Source organism: Phascolarctos cinereus, unplaced genomic scaffold (genome assembly GCF_003287225.1).
Source record: "Phascolarctos cinereus isolate Bilbo 61053 unplaced genomic scaffold, phaCin_HiC Scaffold_1;HRSCAF=81, whole genome shotgun sequence".
NCBI classification, from domain to species: domain Eukaryota; kingdom Metazoa; phylum Chordata; class Mammalia; order Diprotodontia; family Phascolarctidae; genus Phascolarctos; species Phascolarctos cinereus.
Window position 1 is genome coordinate 105553608 of NW_027555514.1, and position 22005 is coordinate 105575612.

Genomic DNA, 22005 nt, shown 5'->3' on the forward strand with positions numbered 1-22005 from the left:
GACACAAACAGATACCTGGAAGTGTAGAATCTATCTGGAATGTTGGTAGTGGGGAAATCCAGGCCTTGAGTGAGATAATCATGAGACCACAGTGGGAGGAGAAGGGGTGTCAATGAGCACGTGACAGGCAGACTCTGATGCAAAGGCTCTGCCAGTAGAGGTGGTGTTGAAAGACTCAGATGAGATAATGGATAGAGATTTGCACTTTGTAAGCCTTAAAACGCTACGTAAAGGGCAGTTATTATTGGTGTTTGCTGTTATTGTTATCATTTTATTAGCCTACAGTCACCAGATCTCCAATCCGATGATGACTTTATTACCTTAATCTTCTTCTGCACTTCTACTGAGCCCTAACAATGTTTATAGAACAACATCGGCGTGTGCTGCAAACTCTACCCCCAAAATGTATGTACCCACACTTTTAAGTTTAATATGCTTTATTGACATTTTGTCCATCACATTCTTTAGTCTAGACCATCAACAAAACAACAAAGAAGCACTGATTTGTGGTGTTTGCTGATTTCCCAGGTATAAATGCTCACACTGAAAATTTAACCATTGGTTCTCTGGAGCTGCTTTGAGCTGGCTTTACCAGCACACCCTTGGTTTCACATCACATTCACAAAATAGGGAATGTCATATAGTTAAGAATCTGGAAATTTCCAGGAAGGAAGATTCTAGATATGGGGGGTTCAAGAGAAGGGGAAGGTTGAGGAGAGCAGGAAGGAGGAGAAGTTTATCTAGAATAGAAGCAGCCTTACCCTCAAGAATAGCTAAGTTCCTTGTACTAGAGGTTTTTCAGGCTGCCACCAAGGCCAAGCATGACTTCATTGGTCAATGGAACTCTGGGGTGAGAAAACACCTATTTCTAGTTCAGTTAATGCCTTCTCTGAAACGTACAGCCTGTTAAGTATTGCTTGTCCTTGCTTTGCAATTAAGGGATGTCTCAGTGCCTGAGAGTCTGTGACTTTGCAGGGTCACACAGCCAGGACAAATCAGAAGCAGGTCTTGAATCTAGGTTTTTCTGACTACGCTTGGCCCTCTATCCACTAGGCTAAGGTATTTCCAAATTCGTAATTGAGTCAAAGGGAACAAAAGGGTCAATATAATGAAATCCTCTTTCTAACAAACATCTCAGGAATGTACCTGTTCCATAACTAAGCATTATTACTAAGCAATTGACTATGATACAGCATTTTCCCTGTATAGCTCTTCCCGTTCCCCCATTGATCTCCACCCCAAGCAGGCAGCTAGTGAATTAATGACAGACCCTAGTCCAGGCTGGATGCAGCTAGTTTATTTCATTTGATTGTCATAGACTAGGGTTTATTCTTTCCTTCTTGGAGAGATTTCACATTGCACAGTATATCGCCTGCCCCTCTCCCGCACACTCTTTTTCTGGAATGTGAATCTAGTACATCCAATGCTTTGAATCTATCCTTGCCTTTCGATACAAACCCAAATTCTCCTTTCGAATTTTTTACTTTCCTCTTCAATCTAAAACCTGCCCTCTTAATTATTGTTTTGTGCTGAAATTCTGAATATTAGTTTTGGATGTTTGCTATTTCACAATAATGGAGGGGAAAGGGGCCTCACATATCTCTCTGTTATAGTAGTATTTTGATTAGAGTGTCCTTTGTCACTAGGTATCCTCTTTTGAAGGTTGATCCTTAGATCAGTTTTGCTAGTACCTAAATTCTAATGAAATGTATACACCGTTAGGGCTTTGACACCTGGGACTCAGAGTATACTAGCATAACAATTGAACTAGAGGTGGAGGGAGGGGCAGGTACAAACAGACTGGGATGGGAAGGTTTCTCAGGAAGGCTGGATTTCTATCTTTGTAATGGGTAGGAAAGCCATGTCTGGGCAGGTATCCCTGGCTCTCCCATCTTCAGCAGGGTTTGGGGCTTAGAATTATATCTCTCATTTACACATCAGACATTTGAAGTCTAAGGGTATGTTTTGTTTGTTTGTTTCTTTGTTTTGAAGGAGGAGAGGTTCTGGATGAAATTACTTTTCCTGGCTACTCTAAGGAGAGAGTAGCTCTGCCTTACCTAGGAAATTACCTACCTAGAAGGTAACAGTTTAAGCTTGACTGGTTTAGCTTTCCTCTCCCCAGCATATACTTATTACAAAAGAGATTGTCATCGATACTAAGCAAACATATTTATCAAAGTAAGCTAGTAAGACAGTAATCAGGGAAGCCGTACAGATTTGTTGAGTTGATAGGACACTTAAGAGTTGGGATTTCTGTGATCTGGAGGTAAGATGATTTTTCAGCTCAACTGGGGAGAAAAAGAACCTCACTCAGCAAGTCTTCTCCGTTCTTTGGGGATATAAGAGCTGAGAATCAAGACACATGTGGTGGTGCTGGCTTTTCTATCCATTTTAGAAGCTCTCCCATTCTCCACTCAAAGTTTGTGCCTTGCCTTCTCCTATTCTCTCTTTTTCCCCCTTCTCTCTGTCTCTCCATCTCGTCTCCCCGTTTCTTCTCTGTCTCTTGTTTCTAACCCACTCAGGAGTCAGGCCTCCCAGCCTGTACATAGAATCACAGGGGTGTCCTTCAGGGTACAGTCAAACCCACCAGGAGGTTATACTAGTGTATTAATCATTTGTTGCTTTATGATTTTGACAGATTCAAAAAACATTAGTCCTACATTAACAATAAACAATCAGTTAGAATATGTGAAAGAGAAGTATAGCTCTATTGTCCTTTTCCATTTGGACTGGAAGGAATCTTCTGGTTCAAGTTTTTGGCACATCCAAGAGTAAAAATCAGTATAGGTGTTTTCAGATGTCAGTATTCCTCATGAAAAGGATATTCAGGATGATCCTTCCACCTGCCAAAATAATTCAACCAAAGAAAATACTTTTACAATGAAAATTGTACTAATGTTGCATTCCATGGTAACTATTAACTACCACCCCTTTCTCCTATGCACACTATTCTCTCTTTGCTACCTACTTACTCTCCTTCGGAGCCATTCACCTCTCGGCTTACCTATTCTTGGCCACCGATCAGCTCATGTACCCTCTTAGCCTTGAATTCTACCTACAGGGTCTCGGCCAGCAGCTTAAAAGGGAAGTATCAACGTACAATAGTGGTTAGGAGCAGCTAGGTGGCACAGTACATACAGCACTGGCCCTGGAGTCAGGGGGACCTAAGTTCAAACGAGACCTCAGATATTTACTAGCTGTGTGACCCTGGGTGAATCGCTTAACTTCAATTGCCTCCAAAAAACCCACCACCACCACATCAAAACAAACAAAAAACCCATATGGTAGTGGTAGTAGGTAATAGCCACTTAATTGTATGTGTCTGTCTTTCTGACTGTTTTCCTTCTCCCAACTACTCTAAGGTTCTCAAGTACTAATGTGTTACCTGGCCAATGTTTAGTTTTCCTCCCGACCCAGTATTTTTCTCAACTACTAGCCTCCTTCTGCCTTGTTTTGCACATCTGCAATTTCCTGAGCAAACCTTTTCTTCCTACAAAAATTCCTGGGGAAAGACACAGCATTGAGGATATTCAGTTACTTTATTTAAGTTATTTAATTACAAATGAATTCTGAAATCTTTTTATTAATCTTTTCTTGCTTCCCCATTGTTTTCACAATGGCTATTTCAAATCTTAATTTTCTTAGGCAAAGTAGGAGATGAAACCATCTGTGGAAAGTGGTGCAGGTGTGAAACTGAGATCTTAGAATGAATGGAAAAGATCTAGATCAACTTCTTAGGGCAATAATAGTGGTGGAAAGTTGAGCAGACAAAGGGATGTTAGAATATAAACAAGGACATTGCTGAAATGTACAACCATTGGGTTTAGTACACATAGAGAGGTAAAGTCAGAGTGGAGGGGTGATGAATGGGGAGATTAGGAAAGAATCATATAAAGTAAATCATATAAATATAAAGTGATGAAAGAACTGACTCTTATTTTTAACTTTCTTAAGGTTATAGGTAGCAACAAAGAAATCAGAAGGTTGATTACTTGGGTTATTCAAATGCTTTCCTATAGAAGGAGAAGTAATATAAATACAGAATCACAAAATCATAGATTTGGAGCTGGAAAGAACCTCAGAAGCTACCTGGTCTAACCTCATTTTACTGATGAGGAAACTGAAAAACAAGGAAAGTTAGGTGACTGGCCCAAGGTCACATGAGTAGCCAAGTTAAAAAGTAGGATTTATACCCAAGTCCTATGTCTCTAGTGCTTGTGGGCTTTCCACTATATCACATGCTTGCATAGTGAGGCAATAAGCCTAAGGACTCATGATAATTTTTAAAAAATTAATTTTAATTTTAATTTATGAAATAAAACAAGCATTTCTATAATATAGCATAACAAAATAGATAATTGCACATGACACTGAAAATTTATTTTGTACAACTTGCCATTCCTTTTAAATATATAGTAGTTATCATGTAAATTTCTTTTTTTTCTTTCCATACACATATATGGAAAATTATTCTATACATATTTCTATTAATCAGTTGTTTCTCTGAATGCAGATAGCATCTTTCTTTATATGTCCTTTATAGCTAATTTGGAAATTTCTAATAGTCAAAATGACTTATTCACTCAAAGTCAATCTTAAAACAATATTGCCATTACTGTATACAATGTTGTCTTGCTCATTTCACTCTTCATTATTTCCTGCAAGCCTTTCATGGTTTTCTAAGATCATAGAGCTCATCATTTCTTATAGCACAGTAGTATTTCCATCACAATCATATGCTACAACTTGTTCAGCCATTCTCCAATTGACTCATGATAATTCACTAATTTTTAGTTATGGGAACATGCCTCTAGTCCCCTTATTTGATCTGTCCAAAAATGTCTCTGGAAAATGGTGTTTTCTGAACCTGAAAGCTATGTAACTATGGGAATATGACCAAGCAAGTTCCCAGAGAAGAGATGGGAAAACTCACCATCTTCTTTGAGGAGGTAGGGACTATGGGTGTAGCAAATAGCATACACCATTACAGCGCTATGGTGGTTAGTTCTGCTGAATTGCTTTACCACCCCTTCAGCCCCCACTTCCCCATTTGTTTCTTGTTGGTTTTAAATTTGTTACAAGTAGGAGCGTTTTTTAGGTAGAGCAGAAGAGAAGCATAAATTTGGAAATGAAAGTGATGTAAAAACAAACTATATAAACAGAAAATTTAAAAAAGGAAATGTTTTCTGTTTTAGCAGCACAGTATAGTTGGAACACTGACCTGAGAGTTTAGCTGAAGAATTAGAGCTAATTAGCTAAGTGATCTGAATAAGCCATTTAACCGCTTTTGGTCTTAGTTTCCTCCTCCATAGAATGAAAGGGTTAGACTGGATGATCTCTAAGTTCTGTTCTAGTTTTGAAATGCTAATATTCTATATTAACAAAAGAGTTATAAAACTGTGTATACCCATTAACTTAGCAATATACTATTAGGTATGTTTCCCAAGGTGATCAGGGAAAAAGGAAAAGAACCTAGATGTCCTAAAATATTTATAGCAGCTCTCTTTGTGGTAGCAAGGAAGTGGAAATTGAGGGAATTCCCCTCAACAGGGAATGGCTAAACAAGTTGTGATGGAATACTGCTGTTACGTATGAAATAATGAGCTGGTTGACTTTAGAAAATACATGGAAAGACTTGCATGAAATAATGAAGAGTGAAAAGAGCAGAACCGACAGAACATACGTAGTAATAGCAATATTGTCTGAAGAACAACTGTGAACAACTAAGTTATTCTGAGTTTTATCAATATCCAAATCAACTACAAAGGACCTATGAAGGAAGATGCTAGCCACCTCTGGAGAAAGAAATGGTAAATAGAAGTATGTATAATATGATTTTACATATATATGTATACATATATATGTGTCTATATCTATATATCAATCTATCAATCAATCTATCTATCTATCTATCTATGTCTACATATATATCTGTATCAAATGGTGGACTTCTTGAGTGTGGGATGGGGATGTGTGAATGGAGATAGTTTAGAACTTAATATGTAACAAAAATAAATAAAATTTTAAAAATTAATAATAATCATTTACATACCTCATTTGAAAAGAAGAGCTGAAGATAGTCAAACACAATTATTTATCAGATGATTTCAGGAAATGGAAATATTGAAGGGAGTTGGTTTGTTCATGAACATAAGGTGAAGAAACCTTTGCAAACATTTGTTTCAACCTTATTCTGTTCTGTTTTGAAAGTTCAGAAAAGGAAAAAAAGTTTTCTTGCTTTGGCTAGGAGAAAGGGGTGAGGGTAGGGGACATATAGTCACTGAGGGAGAAGAACCCTTCATCAAGGTCTCTTTTAGTTTGAGGGTCTCCAAAAGAATGTCTTTCTACTGTTGCCTGGACCTTCTGTGGATGAGATGAGAGTTAACAGGTTGAGACAAGTGGTTTTAACTTAAGAGTCTCAGTTATTCTTTGCCTAAAAAATTAGAACCAGTTTTCCAAATTATGGAGAACTCATCTGATTGATTAATTGCGACAGTAATATTGGCTGGTGTGGGGGGTGAGGGGGGTGTTAAGGAATACTGTTAACATTTGATGGCAGTCAGTTGAGAATGGTCTGGAACAAATGTGCTACAGCTGTGAATTAGCTCTGAGATAGCCCATAAGGGAGACAAGATAACAGAAGATAGCCAAAGGTTTATGTCAGCAAAGACCACATTAAAATTCAGTTTAACAATAAAAATACTTAAATCATACCTAGAATTCTGTTTCTGTTTGTACTATCTTTGAACATGTATGTTACTTTTTAGAAATTAGTGCTTGTTCAATACATGTTCAATTACAATAAAATAATATAGATAAATTTTGAAATCACATAGAAAATAGTTATATAGTCATCCTTGCTATTCTTAGTTATCTATACCTGAAAGAAGTCTTAGATTTTTAGCTTAGTCTACTTCTCAAAGACACCACCATACACTTGGTGGTTACTAAACTAAGTGGGAATTAAATTACCCTAGAGCAGGGGTGGGGAAGACTAACTTAACCAGCAAAATTTAGAATAATTTTACAAGGGAAAAATGGATCTTCAATTAAATAGAAGACTTTCAAACATCCCTAATGAAAAAAATTAGAGCTGAAAAGATACTTCAACACACAAATCTTAAAGTGAAGAGAAAATTAAAAAGGTAAATACAAGTCAACAAACAAGTGGAAGGGACTTTATAAGGATGAACTGTTTATATTCTAAGGGAGGAATGGAATGATAAAAGAGTTCTTTTCAGAAATCTAATATCATAAAAGTTCAGAGATATTCAAATAAGATAGAAGACCTTAAAAAGGCTGTGTTAAGATTTCATGATGCCAAAAGAAGAAAGAAAAGGGGAATGGGAAAGGATACATCGGGGGGAAATTGGAGGAAAGATGGGGGAACATCTCATATAATTGGGTATGCAAGAAGAAGGATATACAAACATGGAAGTCTTGAAGGGGCTGGAATCACTTGAACTTTACTTTCATTTAAGCTGGTCAAAAGAGAGCAGAACATATACATCCACATACACACACAAAGAATTTAGTGTTGGAGTACATTCAACTCAACAGTCATAGAAAAAGCAAGAGGAAGAGGGGAAAAGGGAATGTAAAAGGGAAGGTAGATTCAGGGAGGGATTAGTCACCAACCTTTAAAGAAGAGAATGAAGAGGTAGTTAAAAGGAAAGAAAGAAAAGGTAGGAACCTATAATAAGAGTTAGGGTAAAGAGAAGAAAAAGTATATGGAAAAAATGGTGGTAAACAAACAATTAACTATCTTAACTGTACATGTGAATGGGATGAACTCACTCACAAAACAGAAGAGTGGATTAGAAAGCAAAATCCAGTAATATGTTCTTAACAAGAAACACACTTAAGACACAAAGTAGAGGCAGCTAGGTGGCGCAGTGGATAGAGCACCGGCCCTGAAGTCAGGAGGACCTGAGTTCAAATCCAGCCTCAGACCAAACACTTGACACTTACTAGCTGTGTGACTCTGGGCAAGTCACTTAACCCTAACTGCCTTTAAAAAAAAAGCAAAAAAAAAAAGACACAAAGTTAAACTATAGGATTGGAGAAAATCTATTATGCCTCAGATTGACACACAAAAAAAAGCAGAGAGAGCAGTTATGATTTCAGATAAAGCAATAGGAAAAATAGACTTGACTGAAAAAAAAAGAGAAACATATTTTGCTGAAAAATACCATATACAGTGAATCAATTTCAATACTTAATACATAATACACCAACTAGTATACTATCTAAATGCTTAAAGAAAAAATTAAATGAATTACAAGGAAAAATAGACAGTAAAACTATAATGGGAGGGGTCCTGCATGTATCATTTTCAGAACTGGACACATTGGAAGCAGAGCCTACCTTAACAAAGAATTTAAAAGTCAAGTAATTGGCTGGGCACATGAGCAAATAGTGTAAAAAACCTCACACTATAGAATCTGACTTTGGTGACAAGGAAGATCAAAATATATAACCAGAAGAAGACAATAGAGTCAAAGCTCCTATATCTAAAGCCTCCAAGACAAATATGAATTGTTCTCAGGCCATGGAAGAGTTCAAAAAGGATTTTGAAAAGCAAGTAAGAGAAGTAGAGGGAAAAATTGGAAAAGAAATGAGAATGATGCAAAAAAATAACGAAAAACAAGTCAACAGATTACTAAAGGAGACCAAAAAAATACTGAAGAAAAAAATAACACCTTAAAAATAGCTTAACCCAAATGGCAAAAGAGATCCAAAAAACCAATAAGGAGAAGAATGCCTTCAAAAGCAGAATTGGCCAGATGGAAAAGGAAGTCCAAAAGCTCACTGAAGAAAATACTTCCTTAAAAATTAAAATGGAGGAAATAGAAGCTAGTGACTTTATGAGAAATCAAGACATTGTAAAACAAAACCAAAAGAATGAAAAAATAGAAGACAATGTGAAATACCTCATTGGAAAAACAACTGACCTGGAAAATAGATCCAGGAGAGATAATTTTCAAATTATTGGACTATCTGAAAGCCAAGATTTAAAAAAAAAAAGTCTCAACATCATCTTTCAAGAACTGCCTTAATATTCTAGAACCAGAGGGTAAAATAGAAATTGAAAGAATCCACTGATCACCCCCTAACAGAGATCCCAAAAGGAAACTCCTAGGAATATTACAGCCAAATTTGAGAGTTCCCAGGTTAAGGAGAAAATATTGCAAGCAGCCAGAAAGAAATAATTCAAGTATTGTGGAACCACAATCAGGATAACACAAGATTTGGCAGCTTCTACATTAAGGGACCAGATGGCTTGGAATATGATATTCCAGAGGTCAAAGAAGATAGGACTAAAAACAAGGATTACCTACCCAGCAAAACTGAGTATAATCTTTCAGGGTGAAAATGGAAATTCAATGAAATAGAGGACTTTCAACAACATTCTTGATGAAAAGACCAGAACTGAATAGAAAATTTGACTTTCAAATACAAGACTCAAGAGAAGCATGAAAAGATAAACAGGAAAGAGAAATCATAAGAGACTTATTAAAGCTGAACTGTTTACATTCCTACATGGAAAGATGATATTTTTAAATTATGAGACCTTTCTCAGTATTAGGGTAGTTGGAGAGAATATATATATATATATACAGAGAGCACAGGGTGAGTTGAATGTGAAGGGATGCTATGTAAAAAATAAAATTAAGGGGTGAGAGAATTATACTGGGAGAAGGAGAAAGGGAGAGGTAGAATGTGGTAAATTATCTCACATAAAAGATGCAAGAAAAAGCTTTTACAGTGGAGAGGAAGAGGGGGGAGGTGAGAGGGAATGAATGAATCTTACTCTCATCAGATTGGCTGAAGGAGGGAATAACATATACACTCAATTGGGTATGGAAATCTATCTTACCCTATAGAAAAATAGAGAGAAAGAGGATAAGAGAGGGGGTGATGATAGAAGGGAGGGCAGATTGGGAGAAGGGGTAATCAGAAGCAAACACTTTTGAGGAGGGACAGGGTCAAAGGAGAGAATAGAATAAATGGGAGAGCAGGATAGGATGGAGGGAATTATAATTAGTCTTTCACAACATGATTATTATGGAACTGTTTTGCATAACTTCTACAGAATTGCTTGCCTTCTCAATGAGGATGGGTGGGGAGGGAGTAAGGGAGAGAATTTAGAACTCAGAGTTTTAAAAATGAATGTTAAAAATTGTTTTTACATGCACTGCGAAATAAGATATACAGGCAATGGGGTATAGAAATCTATCCTGCCCTACAGGAACATAGAAGGGGAAGGGGATAAGAGTAGTGGGGAGTGATAAAAAGGAGGGCAGATTGGGGGAAGGGGTATTTAGAATCCACACCATCTTGGGGTGGGGGGAGGGGAGAGATGGGGAGAAAATTTAGAACTCAAAACCTTGTGGAAATGAATGTTGAAAACTAAAAATAAATTAATAAATTAATTAAAGGAAAGATTATGACAATAATGAGACAACATACCAACATTCTGGTGATCTAATAAAGCAGAGGATAAAATGTTTAACTCTAAACAACTTAATTAACAAAAAAGAGAGAACATTAAAAATTGGAAATGTAACTAAAAAGCAAACCTAGAAGACCAACAAATAGAAAAAAAACCAATTAAACTACAAAACAAAAATCAGGAAAATTAAGGAAGAGATACAAAATTGAAAAAAAAACTTTACTGAATTAATAAATAAAACTAGGAATTTGTGGAGGTGGGCAATAAAATAGAAAAAACAAGTCAATTTGATTTAAAAGAAGGTAACCAAATTACCAGTATAAAAATTTTAAAAAGAGAATTGACAACAATTGAAGAAGAAAAAGTATTAGAAAGCTATTTAGCCTAACTATATGCCAGTAAAATTCATAGCCTAAATGAAATGAACTAATATTTACATAATTATAAAATATCCAGATTAATAGAACAAGAAATAAAAAATTTAAATAACCTCATCCTGAAGGAAGAAACTGAACAAGCCATAAATGAACCTCGGGCATGAAGGGATGGGGAGAGGAACCCAGGACCAGCTAGATTCAAGCAAATTCTATCAAACATTCAAAGAAGAATGAAATCCAATATTACTAAACTATTTGCAGAATTATAAAAGAAAAGATCCTATCAAATCCTTTTTATGACACAAATATTGTATTAATACCTACAACAGGGAAAGTAAAAAAGAAAAAAAATCGGCCAATATTCTTTTTTTGACCAATATTCTTAATGAATATTGACACAAAAATTTTATGTAAAATCATAGTAAAAGGGGCAAAACAACATATCCCAAAGATTATATAGTAGGATCAAGTAGGGTTTGTACTAGCAATGCAGAGCTGACTTAACACTAGTAAAATTAAAATCTTAAGCATATTAGTAAAATAAATCACATAATTATATCTCTAGTAGAAAACTTTTGATACAATACCATGCCCATCTCCATTAAAAACATCAGAAAACATAGAACTAAATGGACCTTTTTTTAAACATGATAAATAACATATATTTAAAACCAAGAGTCGGCATTATATGTGATGGGGGCAAACTGGAATCCTTTTCAGTAAACTAAGATGTGAAACAAGGTTATCCATCATCACACTTCTATTTGACATAGTACAAGATATACGGCAATAACAAAAAGATAATAAAAAGAAATTAATGGAATAAGTGAAGGTAAAGAAGAAACAAAATGATTACTTTTTTGCAGATGATGTGATGGTGTAGTTAAAGAATCCTAGAGTCAAACTAAAAATTAATTGAAATAATAACTTCCATAAAGTTTTAGGATATAAAATAAATCCACACAAACCATCAGTATTTCTGTAGAATGCCATTAAAAGCCAGCAAGAAGAGATAGAACGAGAAATTTCATTTAAAATTATTACAGAATGTGTAAAGGGAGTCTACCTTCCAAATACATGTAAGAACTATGTAAGTACAACTAATAACCACTGTTTACAAAAATAAAAGCTAAACCTATATATATATTTTTTCTATTTTTAGGCAACTGGGGTTAAGTGACTTGCCCAAGGTCACACAGCTAGTAAGTGTCAAGTGTTTGGTCTGAGGCCGGATTTGAACTCAGGTCCTCCTGACTTCAGGGCCGGTGCTCTATCCACTGCACCACCTAGCTGCCCCCTAAACCTATATTTTTGAGAAACATTAATTGCTCAGGGAAGGCCAAGTTGATGTAAAAGAGTAATACCACCTAAGTTAATTTATTTATTAACTGCCACAACATCAGACTACCAAAGGATTATTTCATAGAACAAGAACAATAATAATGAAATTCATAAGAGGTCACAAAGAATCAAGAATCTCAAAGGAAATAATGAAAAAAAGTGTGACTAATGGGAGGCTAGCAGTATCATGTCTAAATCTATACTATAAAGCAGCAATTCTTAAAATAATATGGAACTGGTTAAAAAATAGAGATTGATCACTGGATCAGATTACATACACAATATACAGAAACAAACACACTTAGGAGCCCAGGGTTTGATAAACACAAAGACTCTAGCTACTGGGAAAAGGATTTACTTTTAGATAAAATCTTCTGGGAAAATTGGACAGTGGTATGGGAGAAATTAAATTTAGAACAATACCTCACACCATATACCATGATAAGTTTGAATAGACATGTCACCTGGATATAAAAAGTCACATCATAAACAAACTAGAGAGAAAAGGCAAAAATTGCTGATGACATATGAATTGAGGAAGAGTCCATGACTAAACAAGGGAGAGAGGAGTACAAATGATAAAACATAAAATTTTGGTTTCATAAAATTGAAAAGGTTTTGCACAAATAAATTGGATTAGAATGGAATCAGTTAACTGGGGAAAAATCTTTGCAGCAAGTTCTGATAAAGAACTATATATATTTGCAACACATACAATAAACTGATTCAAATTCATAAAATTAAAAGCCATTCATGAATTGATAAATGGTCTAAGGATATGAGCAAGTAGTTCTCAAGGGAAAAAAATCTAAGCTGTATGTATAGCCATATTTTTTTAAATGCTCCAAATCACTAGTAATTAATAAAGGAACTCTGAGGTCCTATCTCATAACCATCAGATTGGCAAAGATGACCAAAAAAATCCACAAATTTTGGAGAAGCTTCAAGATAAAAGGCACATTTATGAGCTGTTGCTGGAGCTAAGAATGGGATCCAGCCATTCTGGAAAGCAATTTGAAATTATGCATAACAGATTATTAAACAGTGCATGTCCTTTGATCCAGCTGTGCTGCTATTAGGCCTACGCCCCTAAAGAAAAAGAAAAAGAAAAAGTTCCTATATGAATAAAAATATCTATAGCAGCTTTTTGTGGTGGTAAAGAACTAGAAACAAAGTGGGTGCCCATTAATTGGGGAACAACTGAACAAATTTTGGTAGAAGAGTGTAATGGAATTATACTATTGTGCTGGAAGAAATAAGAAAAAAGATGATTTTAAAGAAATATGGAAAGACTTGAATGAAATGATACACAGTGAAGTGAGTAGAACTAGAAGAACTAGAATTTATATTATGATATAAATATTATACAAATGAATGATTTTGAAAGACTTAAGACCTATGATCAAATGATCAATTATGATTACAGAAAATTGATAAGGAATACTGTCTACTTTCTGACAAATTTAATGAACCAATATGAGAATGCTTTGCATGATACAATACAGGCATTTTCTTTTTCTCCTTCCTTCCTTCCTCCCTCCCTCCCTCTCTCCTTCCTTTTTCCTTCTTCCTTTCTTTCCTTCCTTCCTTCCTTCCTTCCTTCCTTCTTTCTTTCTTTCTTTCTTTCTTTCTTTCTTTCTTTTTCTTTCTTTCTTTCTTTCTTTCTTTCTTTCTTTCTTTCTTTCTTTCTTTCTTTCCCTTTCTCTCTTTCCCTTACTCCCTTTCCCCATCTCTCACTTTCTTCCTTTCTGTGGGTAAGGGGTAGTGAGAAGGAAAAAGGAAGATAAAAAGAATGCTTGATGGTTGAAAAAAAAGTAAAAAAAAATTATCTTCTGCAAGAAGCCTTTCTTGATCTCTCTTAATGCTGGTGCCTCCCCTCTATTGACTATTTCTGATTTATCTTGTATTTACATTGTTGCACAGTTACTTGCATGTTGTCTGTCATATTGTGAGCTGCTTCAGGGATTGTTTTTGCCTCTCTTGATATCCCTAACTCTTGACACAATCTGGAACTTAGTAGGTACCTAATAAATGCTTGTTGACTTTATTTGGATTTGTGTTTATTGACATTTATGTTAAAAATTTTAAAAGTTATTTTAAAAAGAGATTGTAGAGATTATGTATTTCATTTTACAGATGAGGAAACTGAGGCCCAGAGAATTTAGGTGACTTCCCCAACGTCAAATAGCTGATTTATGGCAGAACCAAGACTAGAACTCCATGTTCTGAGTCCTAAACTAATGCTGTTTCTATTACATCACTGCTGCCTGCCCAATTAGTTCTCTCACGCAGGCAGTATCTGTATGGTTTATGAGAGAGGACTTAGTCCTGAAGACTGAGTCTCCTAAATCCAATGGCATCTGATAGAGAAGCCCGTAGAACTTACATGGGCAACGACACAAAGCGAATATTTTTATTCAAGGCTTTAATGTTCTTCATTTCTTCATCAGTGAGTGAGAAGTCAAAGACCTGATACAAAGAAAACAGGAAAGAGTGAGATAATTCCAGGAGCATCACAATACACACTGAAGCTTTTAAGTAGGATGATGATCGACAGTATAAAACGATGATTGGTTAATCCCATAAATTCCTATAGATTCAAATGTCCCCTGGAAAGCCAAGTATAATCTGCTATAAGCCAAGAAATCAATGTTTTGAGGCTTTGAAGGGAAAAGTTATAGAAATTCTTGTTCATGGTGGTCTTCTTGCCTTTCTTGTAATCCCCGTCCAGCCTTAGTGCTCTTCTCTACTTTTTTGGCAGCTGAGCAGTATGGGAAGTCATACTGTTGTATGTTATTGCGTTGGTAAATGTTTAACAACCAGCTCTCTCTCCCCTCTACCCCAATGACAAACTTTTGAGTTTATTTCCATTATTATTTTCTCCATCACTTTCTTAAGTTTAGACAATTCACAAAAAGATAAATCTAGCCCTGATTTATAATATGTGCTTATTTCCCACTGGAAATTGAACAATTAGCTCTTTTTTTGGTGAGGCAATTGGGGCTAAATGACTTGCCCAGAGTCACACAGTGTTATGTGTCTGAGGCCAGATTTGAACTCAGATCCTCCTGACTACGGGCCTGTGCTCATCCACTGCGCCACCTAGCCGCCTAGCTGCCTCACAATTAGGTTTGAAAACCAATGTGAGCTGGCTTTAGCACACCTCTGGAATCTACCTACATCTCACTCAAGCATTTGATTGACTCAGGCTTCAAGATTGGTGAAAACCCAGGAACAGCAATTTTTTGGGAACATGGTTTGCATTTTGTAGCTTTAATATTTAAAGGCAAAATGCTGCCTAATATTTACAAGAGGGAAAAACAACAAGCAAAGTTATAAATTATCCTTCTGGCTTCCTTTCAATTTAAAAAGCTAGTTGTTGATTGGCTAAGATGTTCTATTTGGATCAGGGGCTTTTAATATCTTTGAATTTCATATGATGAAATCAAGCTAAGCAAAAACATTTCACATGCAAATGCCCTCAGTTAAACAACCTAAGAATTTAACTTGGAAACAGAATTGTGAGCTAAATGATTAGTTATGAATTTAATTGATTTTTAATTTTGGTAATAGACATTACCTAGTATTTGATCTTTAGCTGAGCTATTAACAAGGGTGATTCAGTAACTCTGAGCTCTTAGTTTATTGGTTCAGTTTTCTCATTCTGAAGTCATAGCATATTCATTTATGCTGGCTAATTCTTTAATTTTTGTTTTTACCGCACAAAATTATAGGCGTTGGTTATTATAGGGCATTATAGGGTTGGTTATCAGTTGCTTACATTGAAAGCAGACAAAGGTGGTTGAAATCTGGATGATCTCCAAGTCTCATTAATATCTGCCTGTGCCTGCAGTAAACTCTTTTTTAAAAATCCAGATATGCTAACAATTAGAAAAGTTGAGTGGTAGAAGTTTCAAGTTTTTTTTTCCCATTCTCACTTAATAAGTGAGAATTTCCCCCTTCTCACTTAATAAGCAATGGCAAGAGATCACAGAAGAAGAACAGGAAAAAATAATGGAACTGGATAATTCACAAATTAGAAATTCAGCCCCTGAATAATTGATCATTAGCTATAATTCAGTCAGATTAAATCTAGACACAGGGAAGTGATCCTAGGTAAGAGGTCACTAAGAAAACAAATAAAGAGGCTGCTTCTGGTTGAGTATTGGGGATTCACCTCTTTGTCATTGTTATTTGCAGTCTCTAGATTAAAGATGTAGTGCCCATTATATTGATACCTTTTCATGAAGTTCCACAAACTAGTATCTCACCTGGAAGTTTTCTTTTATCCTTTCCGCATTAAAACTTCTGGGAATGACAACTATGCCTCGTTGTATGTTGAAACGCAGACAGATTTGTGCTGGTGACTTATGGTATTTTTTACCCAAGGAGATTAGCAAAGGGTCTTCCAGCAAGGGAGGACACTCTAAGTTCACCCTTTCAACAAGAACAGAGCAAAAATCAAATGGAGGAACTTACCTTCCACCTTCCCCCTCTCCCACTTGATCATCTACAAAGATAATCCACACTAGCTAAAGTCAGGTTTTCCTGAATACATGGTAGGACCACAATAAATGCTTATTGATCCACTGATGGCTTCTTCGTGAAGGAGACCAAGTTCAAAGAGCTATCCAGGTCTCCTCTAGCTTTGTCTTCCATCTTGAGGGGAGGTGTTTCTTAATAACTTTCTTCTGTAACCTTGACAGATGAGGTAGGAAGCACATAGCTTTTGAAATTTTGGGACATAGTGCTAAAATTCCTAGTTATTTATCTTAGTTCATTAACTTTTATGTAGATTTCTATTATTAAAATTAATGTTCAAGTTTCCAAAGCATTTATGAGATGGAAAAAAATCAAAAGATAATATTTGTAAAGTGCTTAGCACGGTGCCTGGCACATAGTAAGTACTTAAAAATGTTTCTTTCCTTCCTTCCTTCCAGTATGGTATAGTGGGTACAATAATGAGTTTGGAGTCAAGAAGACCTGTACTCAGATCCTCAGTCTGATACTAGCTGCAAGATCTTGGTCAAATTACTTAACTGTCTTTTGCCTCAGGCAAAATTTAGGACTGAGCTATTAAGCCACAGATAGGTTGTCATCTTTATTGGTAAAGGGATTTCCTATACTGGGAAGTACTCTACCCTAAGATGTCAGATCTTTACTGTATGTATGTATGTATGTATGTATGTATGTATGTGTGTATGTATGCATGTATGTACATATAGAAGTCTGTGTATACAGAGGCACAAACTCACAAACTTATACACACTCACACCCACACCCACACATATACATATATAGATCTGCTCAAATTAAAATTATGCTCAAATTCACCTATAGATCTATAGTGTGGTACAGTGGAAAGAGTAATATAGTGAAAGGAACTGGGTTGAAATCCTATCTTTGACACTGAACTGTCAGCATTACCTTAGACAAGTCACTTAACCCTCCTAAGGCCTCAGTTTTCTCATCAGCTAAATGAAGAGGTTGGATTAGATGACCTCTAAAGTTCCTTAAGGGACAGCCAGATGGTGTAGTGCTGGGCCTGGAGTTAGGAAGATCTCAGTTCAAATCTGGCTTCAGACGCTTATTAGCTGTGTGACCCCGGGCAAGTCACTTAACCCTGTTTGCCTCAGTTTCCTCATCTGTAAAATGAGCTGGAGAAGAAAATGGCAAACCATTCCAGTATCCAAATGGGGTCACAAAGAGTTGTGAACAACAGCAAAGTCCTTTATGGTTTTGAGATCTGTGATGCTGTGATTCTTAACATCTAGCACAGATTTCCTGACCAAGAATGTATAATAGACTTACAGTAAAGCTACAAAAGATATTACTTATCTGGTATTGAGAAGCCTTCTGGTTGGTCTCTCCACTCCTGCCCATCCTCCACTCAGCTGTCTAAGTGAGCTTCTGAAAGTGTAGGTCCAACCATATCCACCTCCCCACTCAGCAAACTCCAATGGCTTCCTACTACCTCCAGGACCTAGTATAAAATTCCTCCTTCTAGAATTGAAAGCCCTTTATAACCTAGTCCCTTTCTACCTTTCAGGTATAGTAAACATAGGATCAAAAATTTTTCTTATTCTTACTTAATAAGTGAGAATTTCCCCTTCTCACTTAATAAATAAGAAGAAGAACAGGAAATATAATGGAACTGGATAATTCACAAATTAGAAATTCAGCCCCTGAATAATTGATCATTAGCTATAATTAGGTCAGATTAAATCTAGACACAGGGAAATGACCCTAGGTAACAGGTCACTAAGAAAACAAATAAAGAGGCTACTTCTGGTTGAGTATTAGGGATTCACCTCATTGTCATTGTTATTTGCAGTCTCTAGATTAAAGATGTAGTGCCCATTATATTGATACCTTTTTATGCAGTTCCACAAACTAGTCTCTTACCTGGAAGTTTTCTGTTATCCTTTCCGCATTAAAACTTCTGGGAATGACAACTATGCCTTGTTGTATGTTGAAACGCAGACAGATTTGTGCTGGTGACTTTCCCAGGGCCATGCAGCTATCATGTATCTGAGGCTAGATTTGAACTCAGATCTTTCTGACTCTAGGTCCAACACTCTACCCACAATACCACCTACCAGCTACCTCAGAGATGTATAACAGTAGTATTTATGTATAGCCCATGGAACATTGAAAGGATACTACTCATGTATAGTTATAAGAAACTATGAATAGATACTTCTTGCTGTGCAACATCTTTTCAGCATCATTAACTTCAAGCAAGAACTATTCCTTGCTCCAAACTGCATCCAACAGTTACTGGTTGCTAACTCTTCATCTTCTTGCTAATGATAAGGTGGTTATTCTCTGGTCATAGGATCTTTGTTTCTCTCTGTCCTTCTCTGTCTCTGTGTCTTACTTGTCTTTGGGGATGTAATCAGCTTAGCATCTGCAGAAGTTCAAGGCCAGGCATTCCAAAAGTTAGAGATGAATAAGATATAATACCAGGTCTCAAAGAAGAGCTGAAATGACACAGTGACAATAGAAGATAAAGTATAGTGGGGGGATGGGGGTTTCAGCCAACGACAAGGTTTATTAGAACATCAGTCATGTTGGGCAGACTCTTAAGGAGTCTGAACATTAGTGAGCTATTGACTAGATTTTAAGAATCTGAGCAGTAGCTAGATTGTAAGAATCCGAGCCTATAGCGGGTTTTTAAAAAGTATTAATTACATGCTATAGAAATTTGGAGTGGAATTCTATTTGGTTGGGTGAGTTGAAAATGACTTCTTATAAAAGGTATCTTATGAATTAGTGACTGAAGGAGGGATCAGATTTTAATAAGGCAGTCTGGGATGAAGGGCATTTCAGGCACGGGGGGGCACTAGTATCTTTGAAGAATGCCAAGTCATTCATAATGGAAAATCCACATCCAGGGAAAAAAACTACAGAGTCTGAATGCAGATTGAGGCATAATATTTTGTCTTTTTTTTCTTTCTCATGGGTTTTCCTTTTTGTTCTGATTCTTCTTTCACAACATGACTGATGTGGCGATATATTTAATATGATTGTACATATATATCAGATTCTTTGCTTTTTGGGGAAGGAGGAAGGGTAAGAAGAGAGAAAAGAATTTGGAAATCAAAATGTTGAAAACTATCTTTACATGTAATTGGAAAAAAAATACTGTTAAGTGAGGGGAAAGATTACATCACAGAAATTTAGGAGGAAATAAAAAAATGCCAGTCATCTAATTTAGCTGGATTATAGGGGAAAGGAAGGGGAAATGAGGCAGAATAGAGAGTGCTATACTTGGAGCAAGAAGGACCCAGATTCAAATCCTGTCTTTGACAGTTTCTAGTTGTGTTGACCCTGAGCAAATCACTGAACTCCTGAGCCTCAGGAAATGAAGATCTATCTACTAAGTTATAGGTGATGGGTGATACTGCTTCACTACAGATTTCCCATTCTGATGGAAACAAGAATGAACATAGCATGAAGTAAGACTGGAAAGGTATGCTGGGGCCAGTTTGTAGAGGATTCTTATGTTAGGTCCCTGGATCCTACAATGGTGTCTCCTTTAAGACACAAAGCCAGAAGTTGGCAAGATTCTTCAGTTCCTTCCAAAAGGAGATGATGGATACGAACACCTCATTATACATCAACCTAAACAGCGCCATTGAGTTCCTGTAATAATTTTTTTTCTGCAAGAACTTAATTGCATAGCCTTCTTGCTAGTGGCAAACTTTATCTTCTGGTGAATGGTTTGACACCTTGAATACCAAACTGTCTCTTGAACTTACTGTGTTGGCAACAGAGAATAACCGAAGGCTGCTGCTGTTGTTTTAGCAAGGGAATGATTTGATCAAACTTCTGTGTTAGGACTTTAACAGTAATGAATAAGATAGATGGGAGTAGGGAGAGAGTCTGTAGGAAGAATAACATGGGCTTCAAGCTTGAAACCGGTAATTTTTTTTTTTAATGAAAACAGTCAACACTTTTTTGACCAAAATAGCAAAAGTATATTTTGAGTAATCTTGATTCAAAATAACTATTAGAAAACTATAATTATCTTTAATTAATCTAGGATTTCACTATCCAAGCATTCTACTTTTCCTCTTTCCTTGCCTTTTGGCTCATTACCACCACCAAAACTAGTCATTACAAAACAAAGGTGAAATTTTGCTATTTTTTGCAGCTCTAATTTAAGGTTGAGCTTCCCACTTAATATAGCTAATTAAGAATTGACTGCTGTTTTTGTTTAGTTGTTTCAGTCATGCCTAACTTTTTGTGACCCCATCTAGGGTTTTCTTGGCGAAGATACTGGAGTGGTTTGTCCTTTCCTTCTCCAGCTCATTTTACAGATGAGGAAACTGAGGTAAACAGGGTGAAATGACTTACCCAGCATCACGCAGCTAGTAAGTATCTGAGGCTAGACTTGAACTCAGAAAGATGGGTCTTTTCTGACTCCAGGCCCAGTAGTCTAACTACTGCACCACCTACATGCCTCCAAGAATTGACAAAAGAGAGGCAAATGTAATTCAGATTTGAATCCTCAGAAACAACAGGATATGACATTACACGTTAATTCCTTCATTATGTAATTATAACATACTATTTCCTTTACTGTATACTGTTAAACAAAGTGAGATACAGAGATTAAGAAACCTCTGAGAAACATTCTGAGTTACATCATTTAAAATGAGCAGCACGTTTGTTAAAGAAAAATATCAACATCAATATTCCTGACGTGATTGTCAACATAAAAATGCTTAAAAACTTTTAAAAAATCAATTTCCTTCTCCTCTTTTTTGGCCTTGTTACATGATTTCCTTTTAGAAGAACACATCATTTCTGAAATCATAAGTTTTCTGTTTTTTGGTTTTTTAAGTTGACCTATTTCAATTCTTGACCACATTTCCTTCAATATCTGGCCAATTCACAGATAAATTTCAAGAGGTGTGATAGCAGGAAGTTGTCTTTGTTTCAAGCTTTGAATACACTGAAGAATATTATAGGCTTTTTCAAGAAATTTAAGTGAAGATTCCTCTTCTTCTAAAGTTATAGCCCATGGAATTGATTCAAGCAGCTTTTTCTTATTTCTTTTATCTTTTCAATTTATGGAGGATATTCCTCATCAGTAATAGCTCCAACATCACGTAAGGCATGTAGAAAATAATTTTTTGAGGTCCAGTATATCATTAAGCTTTTTAAAATAATGGAGGACAATTTCTTTATCACTTTGCATAATTTGGTCAAAATGAGATTTCTGTTCCTCTATTTTTTTCAATAAATAAACACATATCTGACCAATGTTTTCCAGCAAACTGCTCAAGAAGTTTTTTGTGAAATATTTTTTTTCATATTTGC

General features: G+C 36.0%; 1 protein-coding gene across 1 annotated transcript in view; it reads right to left on the reverse strand.

Annotated features, from left to right (window-relative positions):
• Positions 1-419: 419 nt before the first annotated feature.
• The window catches only part of AKR1D1 (aldo-keto reductase family 1 member D1), a 67482-nt gene continuing 45896 nt past the window's right edge, over positions 420-22005 (reverse strand). Inside the window, exons 7-9 of the mRNA XM_020998126.2 lie at positions 16446-16611; positions 14561-14643; positions 420-2843 (exon numbers count right to left, since the gene is read on the reverse strand). Coding sequence (XP_020853785.1) covers positions 2801-2843; positions 14561-14643; positions 16446-16611 — 292 coding nt within the window. The 3' untranslated portion in view covers positions 420-2800. The remainder of the gene's footprint in view (positions 2844-14560; positions 14644-16445; positions 16612-22005) is intronic.